Source organism: Mesocricetus auratus, unplaced genomic scaffold, assembly GCF_017639785.1.
Source record: "Mesocricetus auratus isolate SY011 unplaced genomic scaffold, BCM_Maur_2.0 Super-Scaffold_100707, whole genome shotgun sequence".
In the NCBI taxonomy this organism is placed as follows: Eukaryota; Metazoa; Chordata; class Mammalia; order Rodentia; family Cricetidae; genus Mesocricetus; species Mesocricetus auratus.
Genome location: NW_024429269.1, coordinates 13,700,149 through 13,726,235, shown reverse-complemented (window position 1 = coordinate 13,726,235; position 26,087 = coordinate 13,700,149). Strand labels below are relative to the sequence as shown.

Here is a 26,087-nt window from a genome sequence, read left to right as displayed (position 1 = left end):
CAGGCAGGTGGATCTCTTCTACACGTGTGTTTTAGGGGACACTGTGTGGAGAACTTAGAAGGGGCCTTTCTGGGGGTCCAGAGATCCACTTGAGACACAGCTCCTCATTTTCTAGCTGTGTGGTCTAGCTCAGTCACATACTTCCCTGAGCCACGTTTGTCATCAGCGTACGGAGACTAGACACAAGTGAAGGACTTACTTAGCACACACCAGCACATATGGACCTCAGTGGGAAGTTTTTATCCCAAGAAACATGGACATCAGGAATCCAGACAGCAGGGAACTGTAAGATCCCAGTTCCCACATTTCCCTCAGCCCCTCCATGCCTCATTAATTGAAGGCTATGATCTTCAGGTGGTCCCAGACCCAACTCATCTTCACAGGCTAGCCTTGAGCCAGAAAAGCTGCCTGCTCTGCTGCTGTCCACTCAGAGTCCTGGCCTGAAAATCTCAGGGACTGCACGAAGCGCTGGTGGGGACGGGCCGTCAGGCTACAGGGAGCAGGCGATCTAAACTGTAGTCCTCAGGAGGTGGGACAGCCAGGGGTCCTTTAGATACCCCTGATTTAGGGTCAGCAAGGATTGTAGAAACCTCTGAAGGAGAATGCTAGAGTATTGTGATGGGAAGAATTGGGCAAACTTAGCTTGCACTCAGGAGGCAGAGGCAAGCAGATCTCTGTGAGTTCAAGGCCACCCTGGTCTACATAGAGACTCCCAGGCCAGCCAGGGATTCTCGTAAGACCCTGACAGTGAAAGGAGCCATTGTGGGACCCAACTTCAAGGACGGAGTAGCTATCGACTTCTCAGACCTCAGGCGGGATTCTGCTGGTGTTACTATGTGTTACTAAGCTGACGTAGTAAGTTCTTTAGTGTATGCCTTAGTTAGAGTTTCTACTGCGATGGTAAAACACCATGACAAAGGCAACTTGGGAGGAAAGACTTGATTTCAGCTCACATCTCTCGGGTCCGTGCTCCATCGCTGAGGGAAGTCAAGGCAGGCACTCAAGGAAGGAACCTGGATGCGGGAACCAAGACTGCTAGCTGGCTTGCTCAATCGGATTTCTTTCTTTTTTATAATTTATTTTATTTTTGTGCATTGATGTTTGCCTGCATGCATGTCTGTGTGAGGGTGTCAGGTCTTGGAGTTACAGACAGTCGTGAACTGCCATGAGGATGCTGGGGATTGGACTCGGGTCCTCTGAGGGAAAGCCAGTGCTCTTAACCACTGAACCCTCTCCCCAGCCCCTCAGGCTGATTGCTTATAGTGTCCAGGACCTCCTGCTTAGGACTGACACCCCCACAATGGACTATGCCCTCCATCAATAATTAATCAAGAAGGCTAACCTGATGGGCACTTTTTTCAGTTGAGACAGACTCTTTTCAAATGATTCTGTTTCTGTCAAATTGATACAACAATGACAACAGCAAAACTAACCAGGACAGTACATATAGTTTTTAAAATTGGCAAACTGAAAAGGAGCAAAAGAGGGGCTGGGGGCGGGCTCACTGGTTAAAGGCACTTGCCGCTGATGCGGAGGACTGGGTTTGTTTCTCAGAACCCACATGGCAGCTATAACCTTCTATAACTCTGATTCCAAGGGATCCGATGCCCTCTTCTGGCTTCCACAGGAACCAGGAACACACATATGTACATGCATACAGGCTAAAGCCCATACACATAAAGCAAAAGTAAATAAATCTTTTTTAAAAAAGAGAAATTCTAAATGTGGTGGTACATGTCAAATCCCAGCACTCAGGAAGCAGAGACAGGTAGATTTCTATGAGTTCAAGGCCGACCTGGTCTACACAGTGAGTTCCAGGACATCTAAGAATACAAAGAGAGACCTGTCTCAAAAAGAGAACGATAGAAAGGGGGTGGGGTGGGAAGAGAGATGATAAGAACACTGGAGGCTCTTCCAGAGGACCTGAGTTCAATTCCCAGAACCCAGAAGGCAGCTCACATCCATTATGAAACAGAGCCTGGATCTGGAATGACCCAGGAGCTAAAAACCTCTTGCTCTACAGGCTGACACAGATAAATGTTTTTAGGTGGGAACACAGACCTGGAGTTTAAAGGAGGAGAGGGCTTTGAGAAGCACTTTGCGGCAAGCAAGCTGTGTTTCCAGCAGTGGAAATCAGGATGGATTGAAATAGGGTCAGTGAATGGTGGGTGAGTTAGAAAGGACTTGGGGAAAACCTCTCTTGTCAGATTGTTACATGGTGTTTGGACATGTCAGGTGGAGACAAAAAGACATGCAGTCCCATGGTCTACATGTGAGTACCTCTCTGTACAGGGTTAGACACATCTTGGCCAATACAACTGGCTGTCACTCACGTTACTTTCTGTGCATAAGCAGTGGCATTCAGAAGGAGTGACATGCTTGCCCAAAGTCAAGCAGAGAATTAGGACTCAAGCGCGGGTCTGCTTTGTTCCGAAGTGCTCACTGCCTTAGTTTGCAGACCAGCAAAATGGGCAATATCGTGAGAGAAAGGCTGACGGCCCCTCTAGACTCTGGTGGTCTGTGATATCCGGACAGCATAGCCTGAGGGCACAGCTGGGTGCTGAGGGGAGGAGAGACCAGAGGCAAGGAGACTGTAGCAAAGTTGCAAAGTTAAAAGCCACAATCAAAGCTGAGAGGTATGAAAGGGAAAGGACCTGGCTGGGAGGCATTCCTAAGCAGGGGATACAATTCACTTCAACAGCCTGGCTCTGGGAAAATTGGGGAGGAAGAAACATGCTGCAGGGCATTAGCAAGGAGGGGGGTTGGGGGGATGCAAATGGGCAGCATAGAGGCTTGGTGTGAGAAGATGTTTTGTGTCCCAGTAGGAGGTGAGACTTGTGGGCTGGCAGGTAGGGCTGGTGGGTGAGAGCTGGCGACCTTATGGTGGTGTAAGATGCCAAGACAAGAGGAAAGACTGGAGAGAGAACCACAGCCCAAGGAAGGAGGACAGGAAGGAAGCCCAAAGAGAATAGAAGGAGATGGTACTTACCACGGGAGCACTTACCATGGGAGTCTGATGACCTGTGCTTGATCCCAGAACCAACTTTAAAAAGCTGGGTGTGGCCGGGCGGTGGTGGCGCACGCCTTTAATCCCAGCACTCGAGAGGCAGAGGCAGGCGGATCTCTGTGAGTTCGAGGCCAGCCTGGTCTACAATAGCTAGTTCCAGGAAATCCTCCAAAGCCACAGAGAGACCCTGCCTCGAAAAACCAAAAAAAAAAAAAAAAAAAAGCTGGGTGTGGGTTGCAGAAACGGCTCAATAGTTAAAAGCACTGGTGCTCTTGCAGAGGACCCAGGTTCAGCTTTCAGCACCCGCATGGCTCCTCACAACCATTAGGGCCAACGCCCTCTTCTGGCCTCCATGGATACTGCATACCCGTGGTGCCCTGATGTACATGCAGGCCACACACACACACACACACACACACACACACACACACACACACACACACACGCCTAATCATAAAAAATGAATCTTTTTTAAAAAATAAAATAAAATGCTGGATGTGATAACAAGTATATAATTCCAGTGCTCCTATGGCAGATTGAAAGGTGAAGACAGAATTATTGGGACCAACTAGTCTGGAATGCAACAAAGCAGAAAAGAGGCCTTGTCTCAAAACTATGCGAAAGAAGAGAACCAATTCTGAAAATTTGTTCTCTGACCTCCACATGTGACATGAGAATGTCTATGCACATCATGCATGTGCACACACACAAGGTTAGAATGTCTGTACACACGATGCATGTGCACACACATGCACTATAGATTAGAATGTCTATGTGTCATGCTTGTGCACACACAACACACACACTAAAGATTAGGGAGAGGAAGAAAAGAGTCAAGGAGAATAAGAAGAGAGGAGTTTCCTAGAAATCACAGAAGTCTCTCAAGAGGAGCAGGTGGCCAGTAGTGTCAGATTCCAAAGAAAGGCCAAGTGACAGAAGAACAGAGAAGAGACCTTGGGTCATCTTGCAGGAAGCAGCTTCCGGAAACTCACAGGGCAGAGCCCGGGTGCTGATTTAATTATGAAAAAGGATGGGGTTGGTGAGAGTTAATAAAGAGAAGGATAGGAAGTGCAGGCCGTGGGGTCACGCCTTTCCACTGAGTACTTTGGCAATTGAATGAATGAGACTAAATAAACTTCGACCAAAGGGAAGCAGGCCAGAGAGCAGTTTGTTTTGTTTTTAAGATAAGGCAGCCCAGAGCAAGTGGAGTAAGGGTGAAAAAGGTGTCCTTGCTTTGTTCTTTGTTCCTTTTGTCTTCTCTGGTACTGTTTTTCTCCCTTTCTGGGATTCAGGAGGGTGGCTTGTAAATACCCAGAGAATATAAGGTGGACTGGCAGATACAAAGGCTCAGAGAGCTCCTTCCTCACCTCCACGGACACATGGAGGGAGCCGGCCACCGCCCGAGCTTGCTGCAGCTCTATGGCTCAGTCTGTCACTCTCACTATTGCCCTGACAAGTGTCTCTGCCTCCAGAGCCCGCTGCTCTCAAGGTAAAACGGGAGGTACATAGAGGTCTGGAAATGGGCCATGCCCAGAGACCCAGGGTTGCCCCTTGCTCATGCTTCAGTGTCGGCGGCAATTATCCTAGAAGTACAATGCTTACAGGCCTAGAAGTTCAACCTACAGCCCAGGCCTGAAATGACTTCCTGATCTCTGGGCCCTTGCTGATCTTTAAGAACTAGATAGAATGTTCTCTGATGTTTCCTTGCTGCACAGATATGTAACCCATCACTGAATGTCCGAATTTCCAAGCAAAACTTAGAAACCGATTAAGTCAACGGATAGATACGCGTGTGCTGACTTTTCTGAGTATGGGAGAAGGCAGTAAGACACTCCCTGACCTGAGGCTCCCAAGTCACTTTGAAAGACTAGGGGCTGGCTGCTGCTGTCCTTGAGGGACACCTTTCCGGAGCTGCAGCAGCCTGAGGCCCAAGAGTCAGCTTGGGCCTGTGGGCAGACAGAAACTGAGAGCTGGGCAGACCCCCTGAAGTCCGAAGAGATGAGGCTTTATGAAAGGGCCCAGAGTTTACCAGGCTGGAAGAGCTGACCCACTCTGAGCAGTGAGAGTGAGCCGGAGCAGGGGGTATGGTGGTGGGTTGTTTGCAGAGTGTGAGAGAGGAGCCTGTGGGGCTGTCTGCAAAGGTGCCAGGGTGGACTGCCAGACAGTGGCCCACCTGGGACCTAAGGCCAAGACTGTAGAAAGAGTGCCAGAGCTTTGCCACGGGGTGTGTTTGTCGCAGGAGAGGTGACCTTGCCCAAGGGCAAGGCCTCATGGGGGAGAGAAACCAGGGCGGAAGTTTGGGCTTGTGCAGGGACCATGCTGGGCCCCTCGTCTCTGAGATTACAGCCTTGGCTGCCAAGAGCAGCTCTGTGGGGGTGGAATGAGACACAGCAAGGGCCCTTTTGTGGCTGGGTTCCTAAGAATAGCCGTGGCTGGGCCCCGAGGTGCCTCCGCGGCCTGTCATGTCCCGAGTCTTGTTCTCAGAGGTGTTCCTACGCCTGGTGCACTGATTGTTTGCTGTTGGGAAAGTGGAGCTCAGGAGCCCCACCTAGGCCTCTGCCACCTATATTTGTCCAGCTCTGCACGTTAGGGAGGGAGACAAAGGTCACAAGCCTGGAAAAGCGGACTGGAGCCACACCTGGAAACAGGGATGCCCTGGGAGGAGAGCAGGCGGGACGGAAGGAGCTGGAAGCGGCCAGATGTGGGAACCAGTGATGGAAGACTTGTGGGCAGCGGTGGAAGGGAGGGCATGGGGAAGAGAGGCAGAGGACCCATCTCAGGAAACAGGCATGGAGAGAAAACTTGGGGCGGGGGTGGGGTGGGGTGAGGAGCCCGCAGGTTGGGCAGATAAGGGTGCAGTGACAGTGGTATTCCTCAAACACACAGCACCAAGGGGGCGGCGGGGGGTGGCACAGCTCTTGGGAAAGCTTGGGAAAAGCTCTTGAAGGCCATTCCTGTGAGATAACAATGCACTTCAAATCCTTTCCTAATCTCCCCTCCTATTATTAGCTCTGAGCTCTCCCAGCAGAGAAGCCACAGGCCCCTGGGTGCTGTCCTTTCCCCCTGCCCTTGGCTAGAATTAGACAGTCGTGCCTGTGTGATCATCTGCTAAGCAAGGTTGTTCTGGCTTCTGGGTAGTGTCACTAGAGAAGAGTGTGGAGACATGGTGGGGAGGGGTTGGAAGGTCACCAAACGCCCCCGTGGACATGGCAACACCCCAACACAAAGAGGGGTAGAAGCCAAGGCCTGTATTGAGTTCTCATATCAATAAGTAAACAAGCACATCTTCAGCGTGGTGGCAGCGTGGTGGCAGCAGATGAGGGACCCTTAAGCTTGGAAGCAGAAATGCAGAAGCATCCTTGCTGGAGGGCAGGGCAGAGGGGGCGGGCTCCTGATAGGTGAGCCTGGGGAGGGGTCCTTAAAGGTCTGGACTTCCAGGTAACATGTCCCCAGCTGCTGGCCAGTGCTGTGAGCATTCTGAAGGGAAAGGCAAAGACTTGTGGCCCACCCTCTAGAAGATCAGACAAGGAGTGGCGGGCTCCGTTTTCAGACTTGACTGTCACCAGAAACTACTGTTGTCCGTTTGCCCAGTTTGTTCCTTTGTGTTTGGCCTCTGGCCTCCCTCTGGCCTTCAGCCCCCTGAAGTGTTGCTTGTTGTTTTCAGGGTCTTTGTTTCTAGCAGACAGAAGTCATTGCATGTGTTATATCTGGCACTCTTTTGCCTCTGACAAATCTCAATAAAATAAGTGCGGGATGAATGAGGCACCGAGGGGGCTAGCGGCCGCTGTTCTCGCGGCCCTGCTGCATGACATAGACGGGATCCCCAGATCTTGCTCTGGGCGACCGTGGAGGAGAGGGCACAGCTTTCCTCTGCGGCTTCCCCTTGAGTCTCTTTCTCTCCTCTCTTTCCTCCCCCCTTCCTTCATCCCTTGTTCCTTTTTCTCAAATCACAAAACCAGCCTCATTTTAAAAGCAAATGGATTTCTGTAATTCAAGAGAAGTAAAGTCCTTCCCACTGTTCCATCCCAAAGGAGGCATGGTGAGCCGCTCAGAGCATCCATCTGAACCTGACTTCTCATTGGTTTGTTTTCAGTTGAGTCTCTTTGTGTTGCCCAGGCTGGTCTTGAGTTCCTGCCTCCAGAGGTTTTCTTGAACCAGCCTCCAAAGTAGTTAGAACTACAGACATGTGCTGCCATGTGTGGCATGTGACAGGTTTTTACCTAGAGTAAACAAAAGTTAAAAATATATATATAATATTCTAGGGGCTTCTCAAGTCACGATGGTCCCAGGAAGTTCTCTAATAGTCACTTGCATTTGAGCAATTGCCAAAGATCCAAAGGATCAAGGATAATTGGTTCTCAAAAAAAAAAAGAATCAGGCTAGGCGTTGGTGGTGCACGTCTTTAATCCCAGCACTCCGGAGGCAGAGGCAGGTGGATCCCTGTGAGTTCTAGGCCAGCCTGGTCTACAGAGCGAGTGCCAGGACAGCCAGGGCTACATAGTGAGATCCTGCCTCGACCTCCCATCACTGGAGTAAGCTTGGCTGTTCACATTGTGTCACTCCCTTGTCTCCATGGCAGATTATGGGTTCCTCTAGTTGGCATTCAAAGACATTCTCTACATTGACAGGTTGCATCCTGTCCCTTCTCCCACCGGGAGATCTGATTGGTCTACGGCAACACTGGTACCAGCTTGGGTTCTCCCACGCCCTGGCCACAGTGGAGCTTCTGCGGCTCATCATTAAAGAGGCTTCCAGTCTGGTGCCACCAATTCCTGAGACACACGCGCAATCAACGGAAACTTGGTTGTCACGGCAGATGTGCTCAGTCCCACTGTTCTTGTGTCTCCAGTGTTATTCGGGAGCTGCTCGTCTGAAAGGGGTGTTGGGGAGCATCACATATGCTTTTAGTGGCTGTTATATATAGAAAGATGAGTGTATATCTCAACCATCATCCCCATACTGCTACAATCATATGATTTGTACAACTTCAAATGTTGCACTAATAACTGTAAAGAGGGGATTAATAAAAGGGTCTTTCTTGGTGGACAGGGGGCTGGCCTCAAAAGCATGGGTGGAGTCTGACTCAGGCGGGTGCAGTGGCCCATGTGCACTCCAGTGTCTGAAAGTCCAGGACAGGGATCCCTGGAGCAAGCTGGCTATTTGTAGAGAGACCCTGCAAATGAGCTCTGGGCTCAATTAAGAAGTCAGATGGTAGAGAGCAACTAAGGAATGCTCCATGTCAACCTCAGGTCTCCACATACCCCCCCACACACAAAATTGCCCATGCATTCACACAAACACACACCACATAAATATATGCAACAGAAAAACATTGTAAAGTACTGATCAAAAGGGGTTCTGGAAACCGTGATCAAGGGAATTGAGGAGTCCTATATTCTACTATATGTTATTTGTAAGAAACTTGTTTTTGAGCCAGGCGGTGGTGGCGCACACCTTTGATCCCAGCACTCAGGAAGCAGAGGAAGGTGGATCTCTGTGAATTCAAGGCCAGCCTGGTCTACAAAGTGAGTTGCAGGACATTCAGGGCCACACAGAGAAACCCTGTCTCAAAAAACCAAAAAGAAAGACAGAAAAAGGAAAACTTGTTTTTAAAGGGGGGCTGGAGAGATGGCTCAGTGGTTAAGCTCCCTGTCTGCTCTTCCAGAGGACCCAAGAGTGAGTCCCACCACCCATGTGGTGGTTCACAAACATCTGTAACTCCAGTTCCAGGGGCTCTGATGCCCTCTCCTGGCCTCCACAGGCACTGCATGCACGTTGTGCACAGACAGACATGCAGGTAAAACGCCCGTCCATGAAAATAAATATGTAAATAAAATCTTTAAAACAAATAAGAAGTCCCTCTTAATATGAAGATGCAGACACGCTGAACTGAAAGGATGGGCCAGGTGGGAAAAGGTCCAAAAATCCAGACTCAGAATCAGTTTAGGCAGAACAAAAAGTAAAAGGATGAAGAAAAATAGACCATACCAATATTGACCGAAACAGAGATGGAGTAATCATATTGGTTTTAGACCACAAGCACCTTTAAGGAAAGAAAATTATCAGGAGTAAAGAGTGGCATTAAATAGTGATAAAGAGGTCAGTTCTCCCAGAAGACACAACAGTTCTTACTGTGACATCTGAGGTGCCAGGAAAAGCCTCACCCGTGCTAAAGATTCTGCTAGGCTGATTAACTGATCAGAAGTTCTGTGTTTGGGGAGAGTTTGGAATGTTGCAGGTCTAGAGCCAACTTACCTTGGCTATCATTAGCCCTATTAATGGCCACTCGTACTCCACTTCTGGTCTGACCTAGCACCCTTAAGACTGTCAGGTGACATCTTTTTTTTTTTTTTGGTTTTTCAAGACAGGGTTTCTCTGTGGCTTTGGAGGCTGTCCTGGAACTCACTCTGTAGACCAGGCTGGCCTCGAACTCACAGAGATCCGCCTGCCTCTGCCTCCCGAGTGCTGGGATTAAAGGCGTGCGCCACCAATGCCCGGCTCAGGTGACATCTTTTGGAATATACAGTTTCCACCAACCCAAAGCTGAGACTATCCGCTAGCATCTATTTGTCGCCCAGCTGGGGCTTCTTTGCTGGGCCTGCCTACCTGATGACCTCACCAATGTATGTGAGTGTCTTGATTCATGGTTTTCTTTTGTTCTGTCATTACAACAATTTCATCAGACTATTCCCATGTTGAAACACAGTATTGGGGCACTCTGAATCCATGTTCCCAGGCCATAGCCACTCATATTGGTTCCAGTATAAACCATCTCTTAGTCCCTTTGAAGTGAGAGCTGTGTCCTGTGTCAACACCTAGCAGGAAAGGGCCAGAATATATAAGGCAAAAACTTCCAGAAATTCAAGGTAAATCCACTACCACAGTTGACGATTTCAACTTCCCTCTACTAAATGATAGATCTCAGAAACAGAAAGTCTGGAAGGGCATAACTGAACCGAACAACAATCAATTAATTGGATCTAGCTGGAGGGTAAAAATACTTTCTCTATCCAGCTGGTAACGCATGGCTTCAATCCCAGCACTCGGGAGGCTAAGGCAGGCAGATCTCTGTGATTTTGAGACCAGCCTGGTCTACAGAGTGAGTTCAGGCCAGCCTGGGCTACACAGAGAAACTCTGTTTCAAAAAATCAAAACGAAACAAAACAAACAAACAAACAAAAAAAAACAAATAAGCAGAACTGAATGGACTCAGCATGTTGCACTTATCTATACAAATGTATCTATCTATACATATGCATATACACAAACATAGGTGTGTGTAAAACAATAATCAAGACGAAATCATGAAGTTGAGATGGAGAGGGGAGGACACAGAAGGAGTTGGAGGAAGGAGAATGTGGGATAGAAATTATGTAAATATGCACACATGAAATTTTCAAAAATGATAAAAGAAATGTTAATAATTAAAATCATAATTAAATTTGTATTCCTAAAAAATGTACTTACTACTGTATGGAGCTATGGAAAGAAAAGACAAATGTAATGATCTTGTGTTCCCCTGCTTGCGAGTAAAATCTGAAATAATTTTTTTAAATGTATCATATTGTTAACTCTAATTTCTTGTAATACACGAGATGATTGGTATTTTAATGATAATAAGGTAGTACTATTTATTTTCTCAGATATTGTAATAGTTTGTCCATAACACATATGAACAGACTTCAAGTTCTAAAGAAAGCACAGTCTTATTTGTTTAGACTAAGTAGCACCCTGAGTCTCCCAGTGAATAAATGTCAGAGGCCAATCCTCTGTCCCATTTTATATAACTCCCAAATATGTAGGAACAAGGATATTCCACCCAGAATGAGAAATACAAGAGGATTATTATTATTATTATTATTATTATTATTATTATTTTGCTTAAAAAAATCGTGTTTGTGTGTGTGTAAGGAAGGGTCTAAGATTCCCCTGGAGCAGGGATTACAGGTAGTTGTGAGGGGCCCGGTGTGGGTGGGTGCTGGGAACGGAACTCTGGTCCTCTGCAAGAACAGTATGTTCTCTTAATTTAAGCAACGCTCCGGCTCCGTTTCTGTTTTGTTTATTTAGACAGGGTCTCACAGTGTAGACTAGACGGGCTTCGAATGCACATAGATACGTTTGTCTCTTGACTACAGGGAGCTGGGATTAAAGGCGACAGCTTCCCTTGAGACTAGATTTCCAGTGCGAGGGAAACATCCAAGACCAGCACCTCCCTTCTAGCGCTGCGATCTGTAACGCGGACGATGGGAGCTGTTACTCAGGCCCACCGAGCCCACCCGCCTGTGAGAGGCGAGGGAGCGAGCGTGTGGGAGGGGACGGAGGAACGATGAGGGGACGAAGGAGACACGCGCAGTCTGGGTTTTAAGCAGTTTCTGCAGTGGACTGACTAGTGGAGCCAGCGGGAAGGCAAGCAGGTTGAGCCGTTCCCTGGGGAGGACTGCAGGGCGCACTGCGGCCTTTGCGCAGAGCCTGCGCACTCAGCGGGAGGGCGGGCCAGTGACAGTCTGCTTCGGAACCGTGGCTCCTCTATCCCAGCCGATCAGTTCACTGACACACAAGGACGATCACAGACGCTGGAAGGGGACATTTGCAAGTTCAGGGAGCAAGCGCGGTGCGACAACCCTGCTGCCTCCGGGCAAAGCCGCAGACCGCCACCCAGTGGTCCATTCGGGTACTACCTGGAAAACGCAGTGGAAAGACTGGCACTGCGGCATCTGGAAGCCAATGAGCTCTCGGGCCGCTTAGCTAATTTCTTTTTTCCATTAGTTGCTTTATCTGTCAATCAATCATCTACGCAGCTTCTATTGGAGGTAGCTTCAATCATTCTCTGTAAACCACGAATCATGTTTCTGTCCCCGCCCATCTCTTCCGCCTTTAGCACGCCTCTGCCTCTGACGACTTTAGTCAGCTGCTGTATCCCATTGGTTAGATGAGGTCCCGCCTCTCCGTTTACCGGAAATGAAAGGTCTCCTATTCCCATTGGCTGAAATTTGCAAGGGCGTTGGTCTATCAAATTCATGAAGTGACGTTAGCGTCCAGGAAGTTCGGCTCCGGAAAGGGTGGGCTTTGCAAAGATGGCGGCTCCGGTAAGTTCCCTCTCGTTGCTTCTTCCCGTAGCTCCCGTGGACGCCTCTTTTCGCCCCTGCGGGTCGAGGCAAACCGTCGTCACCATGGAGGAGTAGTGATGACAGCTGTCTCCGGGATGTGCTCGCCCTTCCACAGCCGTGTTCTAAGTCAGATGAGAGAGAGGCGGGGCGGATGCTGCATGGTGGCTGCTTCCGGACAGGGGGCTAATACAGAATTTTCCTTCAGAATGAGCTTATTGAGAGGGCCTCGTGACCGGGGGGCCGTGGTCCGGCCTTGAGGTGGGGGAATGTGGCGAGGACATTACGGGTCATGTGTAGTTGTCGGGGTACAGAGTAAAAGCACCCGCGAGGTTTGGGGGTGTGGTGGGAGGGCTGGCTTTGAGCCGAGCTGCCTGAACCCGTGCGGGAAGGACGACCCCACATCTCGAATACTTTGCAAGAAAGGAGGGAATTTGGTAGGCAGTGCGTGCTGCCCTCTCGTCGCCTAAAGTAAGAAGTGGACCACCCTGTCCCGTCCCCTATCTATCTGTAGGAGGTGCTGGAGTCAGACGTGTCAAGTTCGATATCACTTTTGAAAACCCTCCAGGAGCAGGTGAGTAGTGTCTCCTTTTAAAATAAGTTAGTGAGGGGTTAGCTTTGACTTTATATGTCTTGTCCATACACTTCGATGATTTAGGGACAGATATTTGAATACTATCTTATGTATCGAATAAAAGTCCTCGTTCAAGGTATTTCATTTCAGCACCCAAAGAAATACAGGAAACTTTTTAAAAAATTATACCCAAACTCCTTTGTTTAAACAACTAAGGAAACAGATAATTGGCAGTAATGGTATGTAAGTACCACTTAAAATGCATTTACATGGTTTGTTGTTTTGTAAGTTCTGTTGTACAGAACTCCTCAGCCTTTGTGTGTAATTACCCAAACTTCTAAACCCAGCACTTGGGAGACAGAGGCAGGTGGGTCTCTGGGAATCCGAGGTCAGCCCAGTCTATAAAGTGAGTTCCTAGACAGCCAGGGCTACTCGGAGAAATCCTGTCTTGGGAAAAAAAAAAAAAGATTACAATCTCATCACCATTACCCCACTCCTCTCCTCATCCTCTTCCAGCCTTAGGAAGCAATGGGAAGTTTTTACTTCCTCTTAGGGAAGTGTTGGAAACTGTGTGTTCAGCCACAACATGTCAGATAAAGTTTAGGTGGCATTAATTAGCATTTACCCTCCACTGTTCACAAACATTACTGGTAGTCCAGGCAGCTATTTGAATTTCATTTGGTTGATTTCAGGTGATGGCTGTAACTGCACAAGTACAAGCACTGACAAAAAAAGTCCAGGCTGGCTCATACTCTACAGAGAAGGTAAGGACTCTTGAAGAGGGTCTGGAGAGGTGGCTCAGTGGTTAAGACAGCTTGCCATTCTTCCATGGGTGTGAGTTGGTTCCCAGCACTCATGTTTTGTGGCACACGCGTGCGCACGTTAATCTTTGAAAAAAGTACTTGAGGAGGGAGTATCCCTTCATATGTGCTTGGTGGTTTTGTTTCATTTCGTTTTTACTGAAGATTTGCTGTGTGGCATATGTGCTTCGTCTAGGAGGAGTATCTGGTTTCTCTGCAGGAACTGGTAGGAATACAGAGTGGAGGACTAGATATGAGTGGCAGTCAAGCAGAGTCCAAAAAGATGTCCAGCAAGTAACAGGATTTTGAAAAATAAATAAGAGCCAGAGATACTCAGGTTTGCAGTGTTCTGGGGAGAGTAAATGATTTTGTGGATGGACATACATACATTTTGTATGTGTATATGATGTGGGTAAGAAGAAGACTGGAGTGGTCCCTCCAGGGAGCCATGGAGGACAACTTACTAGATGATGTGAATTGGGGGCATGCTGGCTTTATACACAGAAGTCCCTAGTTTTGTTTTCTGTGATTTCAGTTAGTGTAAAATTTCAGTTACACCTCTATGTTTTAAATAGCTTATTGTAGTATATAGTTAACAGTTATTCCATATTGCTAGTTATTGTTAATCTCTTATTCTAGGTTTGTAAATTAAAATTAATCACTAGTATAAGTGCTTAGGTGGAACAGTGTATATAGGATTCAGGTCTCTGCCATTGCAAGCATCCATTGGCACTTTTGAAGTATTATCACTTGTGGATAAAAATGCCATTAGTTTGTGACAGGATACCATTGACTGAAAGATGTATCCTAGTTTGAGATGCTAAAATACAAAGGTGATGCATCTGAAAATTAGATGCAGTAGCTTCTCTCTTCCTTGACCTGTTTGGTTTTTTTTTTTTTTTTTTTTTCCTGGTGTTGAACTCATGATCTTCCACCTTCAAGTGCAAGAGTTGTAGATTCTCTGATGTGCAGTGAAATGGGCTCGTTTTCAAATTAAAATGTGAAGAAAATTTAGAATTTTATAGTCCATTCTTGGGGGTTACTGGTGTCAGTAGAGGATAACTCTTACCTTCTTTACCTGCTTGAACTGGAAAGCTAAGCTGTTCATGTTGCTTGTATATTTATTTGGGCTTTTGAACTGATCTTACTGTATAAGTCTGACTGGCCTTAAGCTTGTGGTGACCCTCCCTCTCCTACCTGTGCAGTACTAGGATTACAGGCTCAGACTACCATGCTTGTCGTTTTTATATGCTGAGGGGTGCTTTTATTTATGTATTTAATCATTTATTTATTTGTATGTGTATTGGTGTTTTGCCTGCATGTGTGTCTGTATGAGTGTGTAGAATCCCCTGGAACTGGAGTTATAGACAGGTGTGAGCTGCCATGTGGGTGCTAGGAATTGAACCCTAGTCCCTGGAAGAGCAGCCAGTGCTCTTAACCCCTAAGTCGTTTCTCCAACTTTTTGTTGTTGTTGTTTTCCAACACAGGGTTTCTTGGTGTAATGGCTCTGGCTGTCCTGGAACTCATTTTGTTGACTGAGCTGGCTTTGAACTCAGATCTGCCTACCTTGGCTTCACAAGTGCTGGGATTAAAGGCGTGTGCCACTATGCCCAGCTTTTTATTTTATTTTATTTTATTTTTTATTTTCTTATTTTTATTATTATTATTATTATTATTATTATTATTTTTTTTTTTGGTTTTTTGAGACAGGGTTTCTCTGTATTGTTCTGGAGGCTGTCCTGGCACTTGCTCTGTAGACCAGGCTAGCCTCCAACTCACAGAGATCCCTGCCTCTGCCTCCCGAGTGCTGGGATTAAAGGTGTGTGCCACCAACGCCCTGCTATTATTATTATTATTAATTATTATTATTTTAATATTAGTTTTTCTCATATGCTTGTGACCCAGTTTGGAGTTGACAATGTTCTTGCCTGTCTTTGTTCTGGACACTGTTCTTTGATATGTTTAGTCCTGGGCTGCTAGCATACTTGAGCAGTTTGTTTATCTGTAGAACAGGTGTGTATTAACTTAGCTTTTATGACCAAATAGATTTATAAAGTGCTTTACAGATTATGGAGTGTTATCATGTTATCTTATTTGTGTTTCAAAATTTGTCTTAGGGCAGGATGGAAATACTATTATTTATTTACATGAGGAGAATACAATGTCAAGGTCAAGTGACTTAACCAATATTTGACTACCAAATGCATGAATGAGAATTTTTTTTGTTGTTTGTTTTGGGTCTTTGTGTGTGTGTGTGTATGTGTTTGTTTTTCGAGACAGGGTTTCTCTGTATTGTTTTGGAGGCTGTCCTGGAACCCCCTACCTCAAACTCACAGAGATCCTCCTGCCTCTGCCTCCCAAGTGCTGGGATTAAAGGCGTGCGCCACCAACACCCGACCTGAATGAGAATTTTTTAAATCCTTGCTTATCCTCTGAAGCATACTAGGGCTGATAGAAAGAGTTGAACATGCTGTTTAAAAGACACTCATTTCTCTATTATCCTCTTCTCTCCAAAAAATTTTTGTATGCATTAAAAAAAAATGTGTGCAGCCAGCAAGATGGCTGAGGAGTGAAAGGTGTTGTATACAAGCCTGGTAACTTGTTTCATCCCTGAAGCCCACCTAATGGAAGAAGAAAACTGATTCCACAAAGTTGAACCCTGACTTCCATGCATGCGGGCTTGATTCATGTTCTCACACATGCATACATCACCACAGTAGAGCAACACACAATTTAAAACATAAATTGTAGAGGGCTGGAGAGATGGTTCAGAGGTTAAGAGCACTGACTGCTCTTCCAGAGGTCCTGAGTTCAATTCCCAGCAACCACATGGAGGCTTATAACCATCTGTAATGAGATCTGGTGCCCTCTTCTGGTCTGCAGGCATATGTGCAGACAGAACACTGTATACATAATAAATAAATATTAAAAAAAAGAAAACATGAATTGTAGCAAGTATGGTGGCTCAAGCATTTTCCCAGAACTTGGGAGGTAGGTGGGAGCAGGATTGTGATTTCAGGGTCATCCTTGGCTATATTCAGAGCATTCCATGCCAGCCTGGGATACATGAAATGGATTCCTGATAGCTCTGACTGGCCTTGAACTTATGGCAGTCTTCTGCTTTAACCTACTATGTGCTGTGATTATAGGTATGAGCCTTAGTGTTCATCTAGTGTTTGTGACTCAGTAACTGCGGGTAGGAGGGATATACTTCTCGTTCTTACATGGACTAGTTAGGAAAACCTTGGACTTGTAAAAACATTATCCTTAGGAAAACCTTGGACTTGTAAAAACATTATCCTGGTGTTTGCCCTGTGTCTTCCTGATTCTCTGGCTAAAACTAAAGAGTCTACCTCTTCCCGTTTTGTTTAACTTAGGGTCTGAGCTTCTTGGAAGTGAAGGACCAGCTGTTGCTCATGTACCTTATGGATCTGAGTCACCTCATCCTGGACAAAGCCTCAGGAGGATCTCTGCAGGGCCATCCTGCAGTTTTGAGGCTGGTGGAAATCCGCACGGTATGAGCCCTTTGCAACTGGAGTCTTGTTTCTAAGGCCTGTACTCCAAGGCTGTCAGTAGCTCTCACATGAGTGGGTATTCTCCTGTTTAAGTAAGGAAAGGGTGTTTTTTCTGTATTGGCTCTACTTTGTAAATGTTTTCGTTGCCTTATCTGGAACAGTAAATTAGACCCTGGTATGTGCCTGATTTAGGGAAGAAAATGTAATCCTTACAAATTACCACATTGTAGGTTTTAGAAAAACTCCGCCCCTTGGACCAAAAACTGAAGTATCAAATTGACAAACTGGTCAAGACTGCGGTGACAGGCAGCCTCAGTAAGTGGGCCAAGCATCATAAAGTTGTGGGGTCATTATGAAGTTCCAGATCTTATAGACTGTCTTCCTGTTTCAGGTGAAAGTGACCCACTTCGTTTTAAGCCCCATCCCAGCAACATGATAAGCAAGGTAAGGTTTGTGTCCAGCCGAGATTAACCCTGTGGTGGCCCTGGTCTCCAGGACTCCAGACTGGCTTGAAATGTCGGTATGAGGTGTCCTTTCCCTTCACCATCTTAGGGTGCTCCAGCTCTGATCCTTTCCAGAGTTTGCAGGGAGCTGCTTCTTCTTTTGTAGTTGAACTCGGAGGATGAAGAGGAAGACGAAGCAGGGGAGGACCAGTCTGAGGCTGCAGGGAAGAAATCTGCAAAAGGAACATCTAAGAAATACGTCCCACCACGCTTGGTTCCAGTGCATTATGGTATAAGTGGTGGCTGTGGCCTCCTTGGTGGGAGTTTTGTTTCTGTTTCTTGTGTGGATTCCAGACTAACCCTTGTGGACTTTTATCACGTAGATGAAACAGAAGCTGAGCGTGAGCAAAAGCGCCTGGACCGGGCCAAGAGACGGGCCCTGAGCAGCTCCGTCATCCGAGAGCTTAAGGAGCAGTACTCAGATGCCCCAGAGGAGATCCGCGATGCCCGGCACCCTCACGCCACTCGCCAGAGTCAGGAGGACCAGCATAGGTCTGAGTTCTTAGAGCTAGGGATTCTTTCAAGTCTGGCACAGGAAACCCAACATCATGTAGAAAGTGGAGTGAAATGCTTGGTGTGGTAGTTGAAGTCATTGGTGAATTTGAAGTACAAATAAGAGCTGGGGGGACTTTTATGTTTTTGTTTCTTTTATCATAATTTTTTGTTTTGTTTTCCTCTGCCTGCTTAGGGTCAAGCCAATGCTATATAGAGGAGAATATGTTCAGTTCCTCATGGTGGGGCTACAGTAGACTGTCTTTCATCAAGTCACAGCTCTTACTGGGGTAGAAAGCAGTATGGATGGACTTTGTGCTGGAACATCTAGGAGAACAATAGAAAAACAACTAACTTGAATGTGGGCTCGTCAGCTCTGTGTAGGTACAGAGCTGAAATGTGAGGATTTTCCTTATAAACGATAAGTTTTGTGGTTGGAACATAGACTAATCCCTAGGGGTGAGGGAGGATCCCGCAGAGAGCATTTCAGTGAGGAAGTTTGGTATTGAACACGCCACACTTAGCTAAATACTGTATTGTCTATGAATGTCCTGAAGACCCTAAATGAGGATGAGTGGATACTGGGGCCCAAGTTACCCTAGTCTGAACCTTGTGAACTCTTTGTGGCAGGATTAACTATGAAGAGAGCATGATGGTGCGTTTAAGTGTTAGCAAACGAGAGAAAGGCCGGCGGAAGCGAGCAAGTGTTATGAGCTCCCAGCTTCACTCCCTCACACACTTCAGTGACATCAGTGCTTTGACAGGAGGAACTGCCCATCTTGACGAGGTGAGACGGGGCAGTGTGGCAGGCCGCTGTCGTGCTTTTAGCCATGTGTGTGGGGTTCCTACAGTGAGCATGCATTGCCATTTCTTCACTTCTGTTTGTCTCCAGGACCAGAGTCCTATTAAAAAGCGGAAGAAGATACCTAAGAAAGGCCGGAAGAAGAAAGGTGAGTGAGTGCCTGACAGACAGTCTGAGTTGGAGTGCCACCTCTCAGAGATTCCTTTCGGGGCTTGCCTCTCTTCCCTACTAGTTATTAGTCTCTTTAGGTAGGCTTTTGTGTATTCGTTTGCCAAGCTTGAGATCAGTGTCACTCCCAAAGGAGTCTCTCTCTAGACCATACTTCTGTGGCCCCACAGCCCATGTTCAGGTGTCTGCAAATAGGTCTGTAGAAGCAACACCTAAAGAGACTGCTCTCTAACTGTCCCTTCCTTTGTGAGGCCTAGACTGACGGAGAGGGTACTGCCTTGGACACACCTCCGCCGAGCCCTTCCCTAGATGCTCATTCCCGGCCTGTAGTGGTTGCAGCTCTCTTTGCCTCACTCTTGGTTTCCTTTCATTTCAGGGTTTCGGAGGCGGCGGTGACATGCTTATGCACTTTGTCATCCTGGGGTGCGTCTAGTGTCACCGTATGCAGGTGTTTTCCTTGGGCTCTGCTGACCTTGGACGTGTGGAAAGATCTTTACAAAATAAAATTTCCTTTGCTTTTCATACATTGTGTGGCTGAGATTGCCAGCTGTGTGGTTGCATTTGGTGAGTGGGTAGTGGATTTTTCATAGACTGGGATTGCTGGCTGTGTGGTTGCATTTGGTGAATGGATAGTGGAAGAGGAAAGATAGTATTCCGGGGGAGAATTTTGGTTTGTGGTGGTGTATTTTTCCTAGAAATTGAGAATTGATTATTTTACAAAAGTAGAGGTAGACTAACATAATCAGCTCTCTAACCCCCGTTGTCCACCTTCCTGCATGATTTGAAAGTCTAGAATTCCAAAACATTGCTTTTAGGTTTTGTTGATCTATTAAGCGTGGCCACCAGGTGGCATTAGTGGCTCAGGAAACCTGTGGTTGCTTGAGGCTAGGAGGTTGGTTGGTTCTGCATCAGCAAGAGTTCTGCTTGTCCCCATTTTTCTGGATGCTTCTCTTTCTCAAATGCCACGCCCACAAGAGCTGATCTTTGGTCAGTTTTGGAAAGAATTTGTAAAGAGTAGCTGAAGTGATGGATGAAGAGTCGGTGTAGTTTTGTGGTCTAGCGTCTGCCTCTCTTTCCAACCGGGACCTCAGTTTACCTGGGTCAGGAAAGTCCAGCCCTTTTAAAAGCTCACCAAGTAGGGCAGTGGTGGCGCACGCCTTTAATCCTAGCACTCTGGAGGTAGAGACAGGAGGATCTCTGTGAGTTCAAGGTTAGCCTAGTCTATAGAACAGAGTTCCAGGACAGGCTCCAAAGCCACAGAGAAACCCGATTTGGAAAAACCAAAATGAAAAAAAGCTCTGCCAAAGAATGTCAGCAAGTAGGGACAAAATCCCTAGAGTGACAGCTAGAAGAATGAATACCCTACAGGAACTGGAGCCAAACCCATCTCAAGATTGAGGTCTGAATTCTGCTTCTATGCGGAGAATATCCTCTGTTGATGAGCGCTCCCTTAAACCTTGGGTAACGTAAACAAACAGGATAAAGTGAGAAGCTGGGTTTTGAGATGTAATTCACTGGAATTTTAAAAAGACTCAGTCTCGCTGGGCAGTAGTGGCGCACGCCTTTAATCCCAGCACTCGGGAGGCAGAGGCAGGTGGATCTCTGTGAGTTCGAGGCCTGGCTGAACCAACAGCCTCCAAAACAATACAGAGAAACTCTGTCTCGTAAAAACAAAACAAACAAACAAAAAAAAAAGACTCAGTCTCATGAACATCTGATGTTAGTGTCTGGTTTTACTGACAGGTGTCATGGGTAGGAATATAATTTGGGTCATTACATCACTGAAACTATTGGTTCTGAATCTTTGGATTGGATTTTTGTTTGTTTGTTTTGAGACAGGGTTCTCTGTGTAACAGCCCTGACTGTCCTGGAACTCTATGTAGACCAGGCTGGCCTCAGATTCACAGAGATCCACCTGCTTCTGCCTCCCGAGTGCTGGAATTAAAAGCGTGCACCACCACTGCCTGGCTTGAATTTGGATTTCTACTGGTCAACCTGATTAAGGCAAGAATCAATCAACTACACCCTATAGAAATTCAAAGACCAGATTTATGGTTGCCCTATTAACTCTGTGGTCATGGTCATGTGACTCGATATCTTGGTCCTTTAATTTTCCTCATCCGGTAATGTAAGTATGCTTGAGTTCTAGGGCTATACTTCAGTGGTAGCCGACTTACACTGAAGAGGTGTTAGGTTTAACCCCCACTATTTGGGCAGGGGGAGACAGGGGAGATTGCTCACTGGGTAAGAGTACATGCTATGTGAACATGGACTTCAAGTCCTTAACACCCACAGAGAAAGTCAGGGATTAGGGGCTGGCAAGAAGGCTTAGTAATGGTACCTACCGAACAACCTGAATTCTATCTCTTGGACCCACAGAACTGACCCCAGAAAATTGTCCCATGTCCCTTCCCCACGGAATTTTAAAAGGTACTAAAAATAAGTTAGACACGCTGTACATACCAGTAACCTCCCCAGCACTCTGGCAGGCAAAGATGGGAGGATGGATGAGGTTGGCTTAGCCCCAGGTTCGCTGAGTGACTTCAGAGGAATTCTGTGGAGAGCAGGACAGAACACTTCGTCTCAGTTTGACGTCTGGCATGCACACCTGCACACATGCCCATACACATGTTCATATGCACACAAAAATATACCTGAGTCTCTTAAGATTTCTTTATATCAAGGAATCTTGAGTTTTTGTGGATTTCTCAGGATGGGCTTCCTCTTGGGGCATCTTGGTTCCTGGTAAATCTGAGGGATCCTGTGTGTTCCGAGACCTTATATTTACTCGAGAGTAAGCAAAAAATCATAACTGATTTAGAGCTTGTGCCCTTCCAAGCTGAACAACCTAGACAAGACAGCTAAAGTATGCTTTGAAAGCTAGATGAGGTGGCACGTGCCTGTGAGTCTAGCCTCTCAGGAAGGAGATGGGCAGGAGGAATGCAAGAGTAAGGCTTGCCTGCACTACATAGTGAGTTCAAAACTAGCCTGGGAAACAGCCAGAGCCTGGCTTCAACTCAGCACTGGGAATGTAGCTCTTCGGAAGGGCATTTGCTTAGCATATATACAAGACCCTGGTTTAATCCCTAGTATCATGGGGTGCGTGGGGGGATAGGCAAAGATGCTTCGGTTAGAGCACTCACATTCATCTGATTAATTAGCAAATTCTGATCTTGGCTCTTTTGAGACAGGATCCCCAGATAGTCTATGCTGGTCTTGATTTTGTTAGGTGTGAGGAGGACCTCGAGCTCGTCATCTACCTCCACCTCCTAAGTGCTGGGATTATAGGCAAGCAGCACCATGCTTGCTGCTGTTCCTAATTTATTAGAATGTAAGATTCCATAGGACCCATTTCTGTAGAGGTCTTGCCTTCAGAGGCTACAATCTGTGTACTCTGGGCCTTCTTGGTATACCAGTAAACAGAACAAACGTTGGCCTTTGTAGGCCTTGCATTAATCCCAGTGAGTCTTGAGTTCCAGGATGTGCTATTTCTGGCCTAGTGGCACTACTAGAAAAAGACTTTCCAACAATTACTAGCATTTTTTTCCTGAGGATATTTATATCCGCATCATTAATAGATTATACCGTTTGACAGAATTTTACATAGATTGTCAATGTAAAACATGTAAGTGGGGTTACTTTTACTGAAGTAGGGAACAGGCATCCTAAAGTACCTTATAGCCTTCTTTCCCCAACTTTAGTAGGTTCCCCAAGGAAACTTTAGTCCTCACGGAACAGTTTGAGAGCCACTGTTAACACAGTAGAACAGCAGAATTAAGGATCCGAATTGCAAGGTTTAGGTCTGTTCTATTGTTCATTTCTGTATTTCTGTTCAGGCTGAATTCTTTTTCTTTTTTGTTTTTTAACCTGACAAGCTAATTTAGCTTCTCCCTCAGTTTTTCCATCTTAGGGAGTAGGCAAGAAAGTTTGACAAAGTCCCATTTCCCCCCTCCACCTCTTTGTTTTGTTAGGGCTTTGTGAAGGTTTGGGGGGAAATGTCTATCAAAGATTCCCAAGTCTTTCTGGATACCTCATTTGGAAAATGAACTTTGTCAAATGAGAAACGGATAACCTGGTTGCAGCAAACCAGGTTTCAGCACCGTGGAGAGCTCAAGTTCCTCTAATTCCTAGCCTTGGGGTGTGCAAGGCACAAAACCCAGGCTAACCCTTAGAATGTCATGGGGTAGACTTGTCCTGCAGCACCCAGCTTCTCTGTCATCTCCACTTGTGACTGGTACAGACTGGATGAGACATGGCACAGTCCTGAATGTCTGTGGGATCTGTCGGCTCTAAATACCAGATTCCTGCCAAGGATTTGACTAATGTGATGAAGTATTAGTGAAATATGACCCTTTGCTCAGAGCTAACCTCACTTATATTGTTATGACCAATATTTTTGCCATTGCTTGAGAAAAATCCTGCCCTGGCTTTTCCCACAGGTCCTCGAGGAGACCAGATTGTTTTCATGCCTTGGCCTCTTACTGCCTGGGCAGGCAGAGAGGCACTGCTGGCTCCCTGCCCAGTCCTGCTTTGTGTGCCTTTGATCTCATTGTTCAGAGGGTCTCAGGGAAGCCCCAAGAGCCATGCCTTTGCATGTTTAAGCTATTGATGCCCTGTAAGAAGTGTATTAAAGGCCCATCGTGAACAAATTTGGGTCAATAGGTGGCAGTAGTCACTGAGTCCTGAGGCCCTGACACCCCCTAAACACAAGCAAATCTGATAGCCCTTATATTTAAGGATATGATAAAGGAAGTCACATTGAAATAAAAATGGAGAGAAAAGTGGTCCCTTTCTGTGGGGTTCAGGAAATGCTGAAATGTCCTAGATGACAATTCTGAGGAGTGCTGTATGGGAGAGAGTGAATGCAGCCGGTACGGGCACTGGAGGAAAGACCTGGCTTTGGGATTAGGGGAGCAGATCTAAAATGTGGGTGTTTGGGTTTCTTCCTGCTGGGATAAGGCTGTGTCAAATGAGGACCAGAGCAGAAAAGATAGAGTACTCGGGGAGCTAGAAAGGGAGGGAGGGAGAGGGAGGAGGGGGGCGGGGGAAGCTGTGTGAAGGGATGGTAGAAAGGGTGGGCTGTGGGAGACTGCGGTTGGAGGGGGCGGGGGAGGCTGCTGCAGTATGGAATCTGTCTAATGGGGGAGGGGAGGGGAGGATATTGGTCTTTGCTGCAGCTGCATTGGTGCCCCTCCCCCACCCTTCCCAAGGAACCAGAGCGGTGCTGGCAAATCTGTCTTCATGTATGTATTATTATTAAAAATGTGACGGATCCTTCCTTGCTGGAAGCACAACAAATACTTCTGATCCCATTTACCGCCCCCCTCGGCACAGCCTTTGCATCCTCTCCCCTGTCTCCCTGTCCTCCACCTTGGTTCTTCAGACGGTGCGTGTGTGTGTGTGTGTGTGTGTGTGTGTGTGTGTGTGTGTGTGTGTGTGTGCACGGACACGACCCTTCCTTTCCTCTTCTCAGCTTCGTGGCTCCCTGGGGCTTTCTAATGGTGGTTGAGAACTTCAGGGCAATGTTGGAGTTGGGGGGGGGGCTGAGTGAGGGGCATCCATTGCCCGGGGAGGGAGCTGTATGCTTCCCTGTCCAGTGAGGAAAGGAAATTACTTGGAAATACAGATAAAATCCTCTGACCAGTCAGCACAGGGAGAATCAGACACAATTTTTTTTCATAGCTGGCACCCTGCCCCTTTTAGACCTTCCTCTTTACTACTACCTGCATTCTGAGAGGGAAATCTCCCTGGGATGGGGAGAGCAGTTCCCTCCTTTCCCTCCATCTCCGCCTCAAGCCCCTCCCCCCCACAAGAGGCATATACAATTTGTTCCCTCTCCCCCCTGCACCCAGACCCCTGTGTCCAGGTAGGGGCCTCTTTGTTGGTATCTGCAACCCTTCACCATACCCATAGGTGGTGCTACCGTTGCTCGGCAGGCAAGGCCCTCCTCCCCAGTGTCCTCCCTTCCACCAGCAGTCCCCCTCCCAACCCTTTACTGCCTGATTGTTATTCTACCAACGTCTCCTTTACTGTTCTCTTCCTTAAATTAATTTTGCGCCCCCCCCGCAGTGCCATCTTCTTACCCTCCCCCTCCAACTGTCAGGCATTCTCGGTTCCCTTTCCATCCGCTGCAGGGTCTCCATCTCCATCCCCTAATCTGCCATCTACACTCCACCTCGCCCTCCTCCTTATCTCCCCGGCCCATGGCATCCTACAGACGGCTTGCTATTGTGAGGGGGCTGTAGATGAGAGTGGTTTAAAGAGAACAGGGGGAGGAGAACTAAGGGATCAGTGTTGAAGACTAGGTTGGGAAAATTGCCGTTCTGTGTGAGAAATGGAGATGCGAGAAGACAGGTCCCCTTCCACATGGACGCAGTTCTTGGATTTGGGTAACGAAAGTTTAGCTGACAAAAAGTCCTAAGTACACAGAATTAGGTTCCAAATGCTGGGGAAATGGAAATAGGGAGGGTTCAGATACAGGCCAGCAAGACGGCCCAGCTGGAAAAGCACTTGTCACGCAACCGTGATAGCTTGAGGTTGATCCCTGGAGCCCACTTTCAGGTCTAAGCTGACTCTGCAGAGTCATCTTCTGACCTTTACATGTGTACTGTGGTGTGTCCACACCTCCCCATACACCGTGCACAAATTAATGTTTTTTAAAGAATTCCCATAGTAAGGGCCCCATTCATTCAGAACCTACCTTTGAGTTTAGATTGTTTAGGATGGCTGTAATTTGTTATCCATTCTATAAGACTGGGGAGATACTATGCTCTTAAAGCCTGTGTGGCCTCAAGAACATCCTGTTACTGAACTCTGGAGTCCTCAGAAGGCACTTGTTAGGGAAGCTATGACAACCGGAGTGACGGGCACCTGGGTGTTTGATCTCTGCCCAGTACAGTTTTGACTGAAAGACCTTGGCCCACCCCTGCAGTCTGCTTTGCTCTATCCCATGTCTCTCCTTTGCTCAACTGAATACACACACTCTCACACACACACACACACTCACACACACACACACTCCACACACACACACACTCTCTCTCACACACACACACACACTCAGCCCACAACTCTCTATTCTGCCTTTCCAAAGTACACCCTAAACTCATCAGACTATTAACC

General features: G+C 47.0%; 1 protein-coding gene across 1 annotated transcript; it reads left to right on the top strand.

Moving 5' to 3' along the window:
- The first annotated feature begins 12,012 nt into the window (after window positions 1–12,012).
- On the top strand, window positions 12,013–19,487 carry Ngdn (neuroguidin). Its single transcript, XM_040740512.1, has 11 exons — window positions 12,013–12,093; window positions 12,626–12,685; window positions 13,378–13,449; window positions 16,863–17,000; window positions 17,231–17,315; window positions 17,392–17,444; window positions 17,610–17,733; window positions 17,827–17,995; window positions 18,626–18,782; window positions 18,888–18,945; window positions 19,342–19,487. Exons 1-11 carry the CDS (start codon window positions 12,082–12,084, stop codon window positions 19,359–19,361), a joined length of 948 nt encoding a protein of 315 aa, XP_040596446.1. The 5' UTR covers window positions 12,013–12,081; the 3' UTR covers window positions 19,362–19,487.
- The last annotated feature ends 6,600 nt before the right edge of the window (window positions 19,488–26,087 follow it).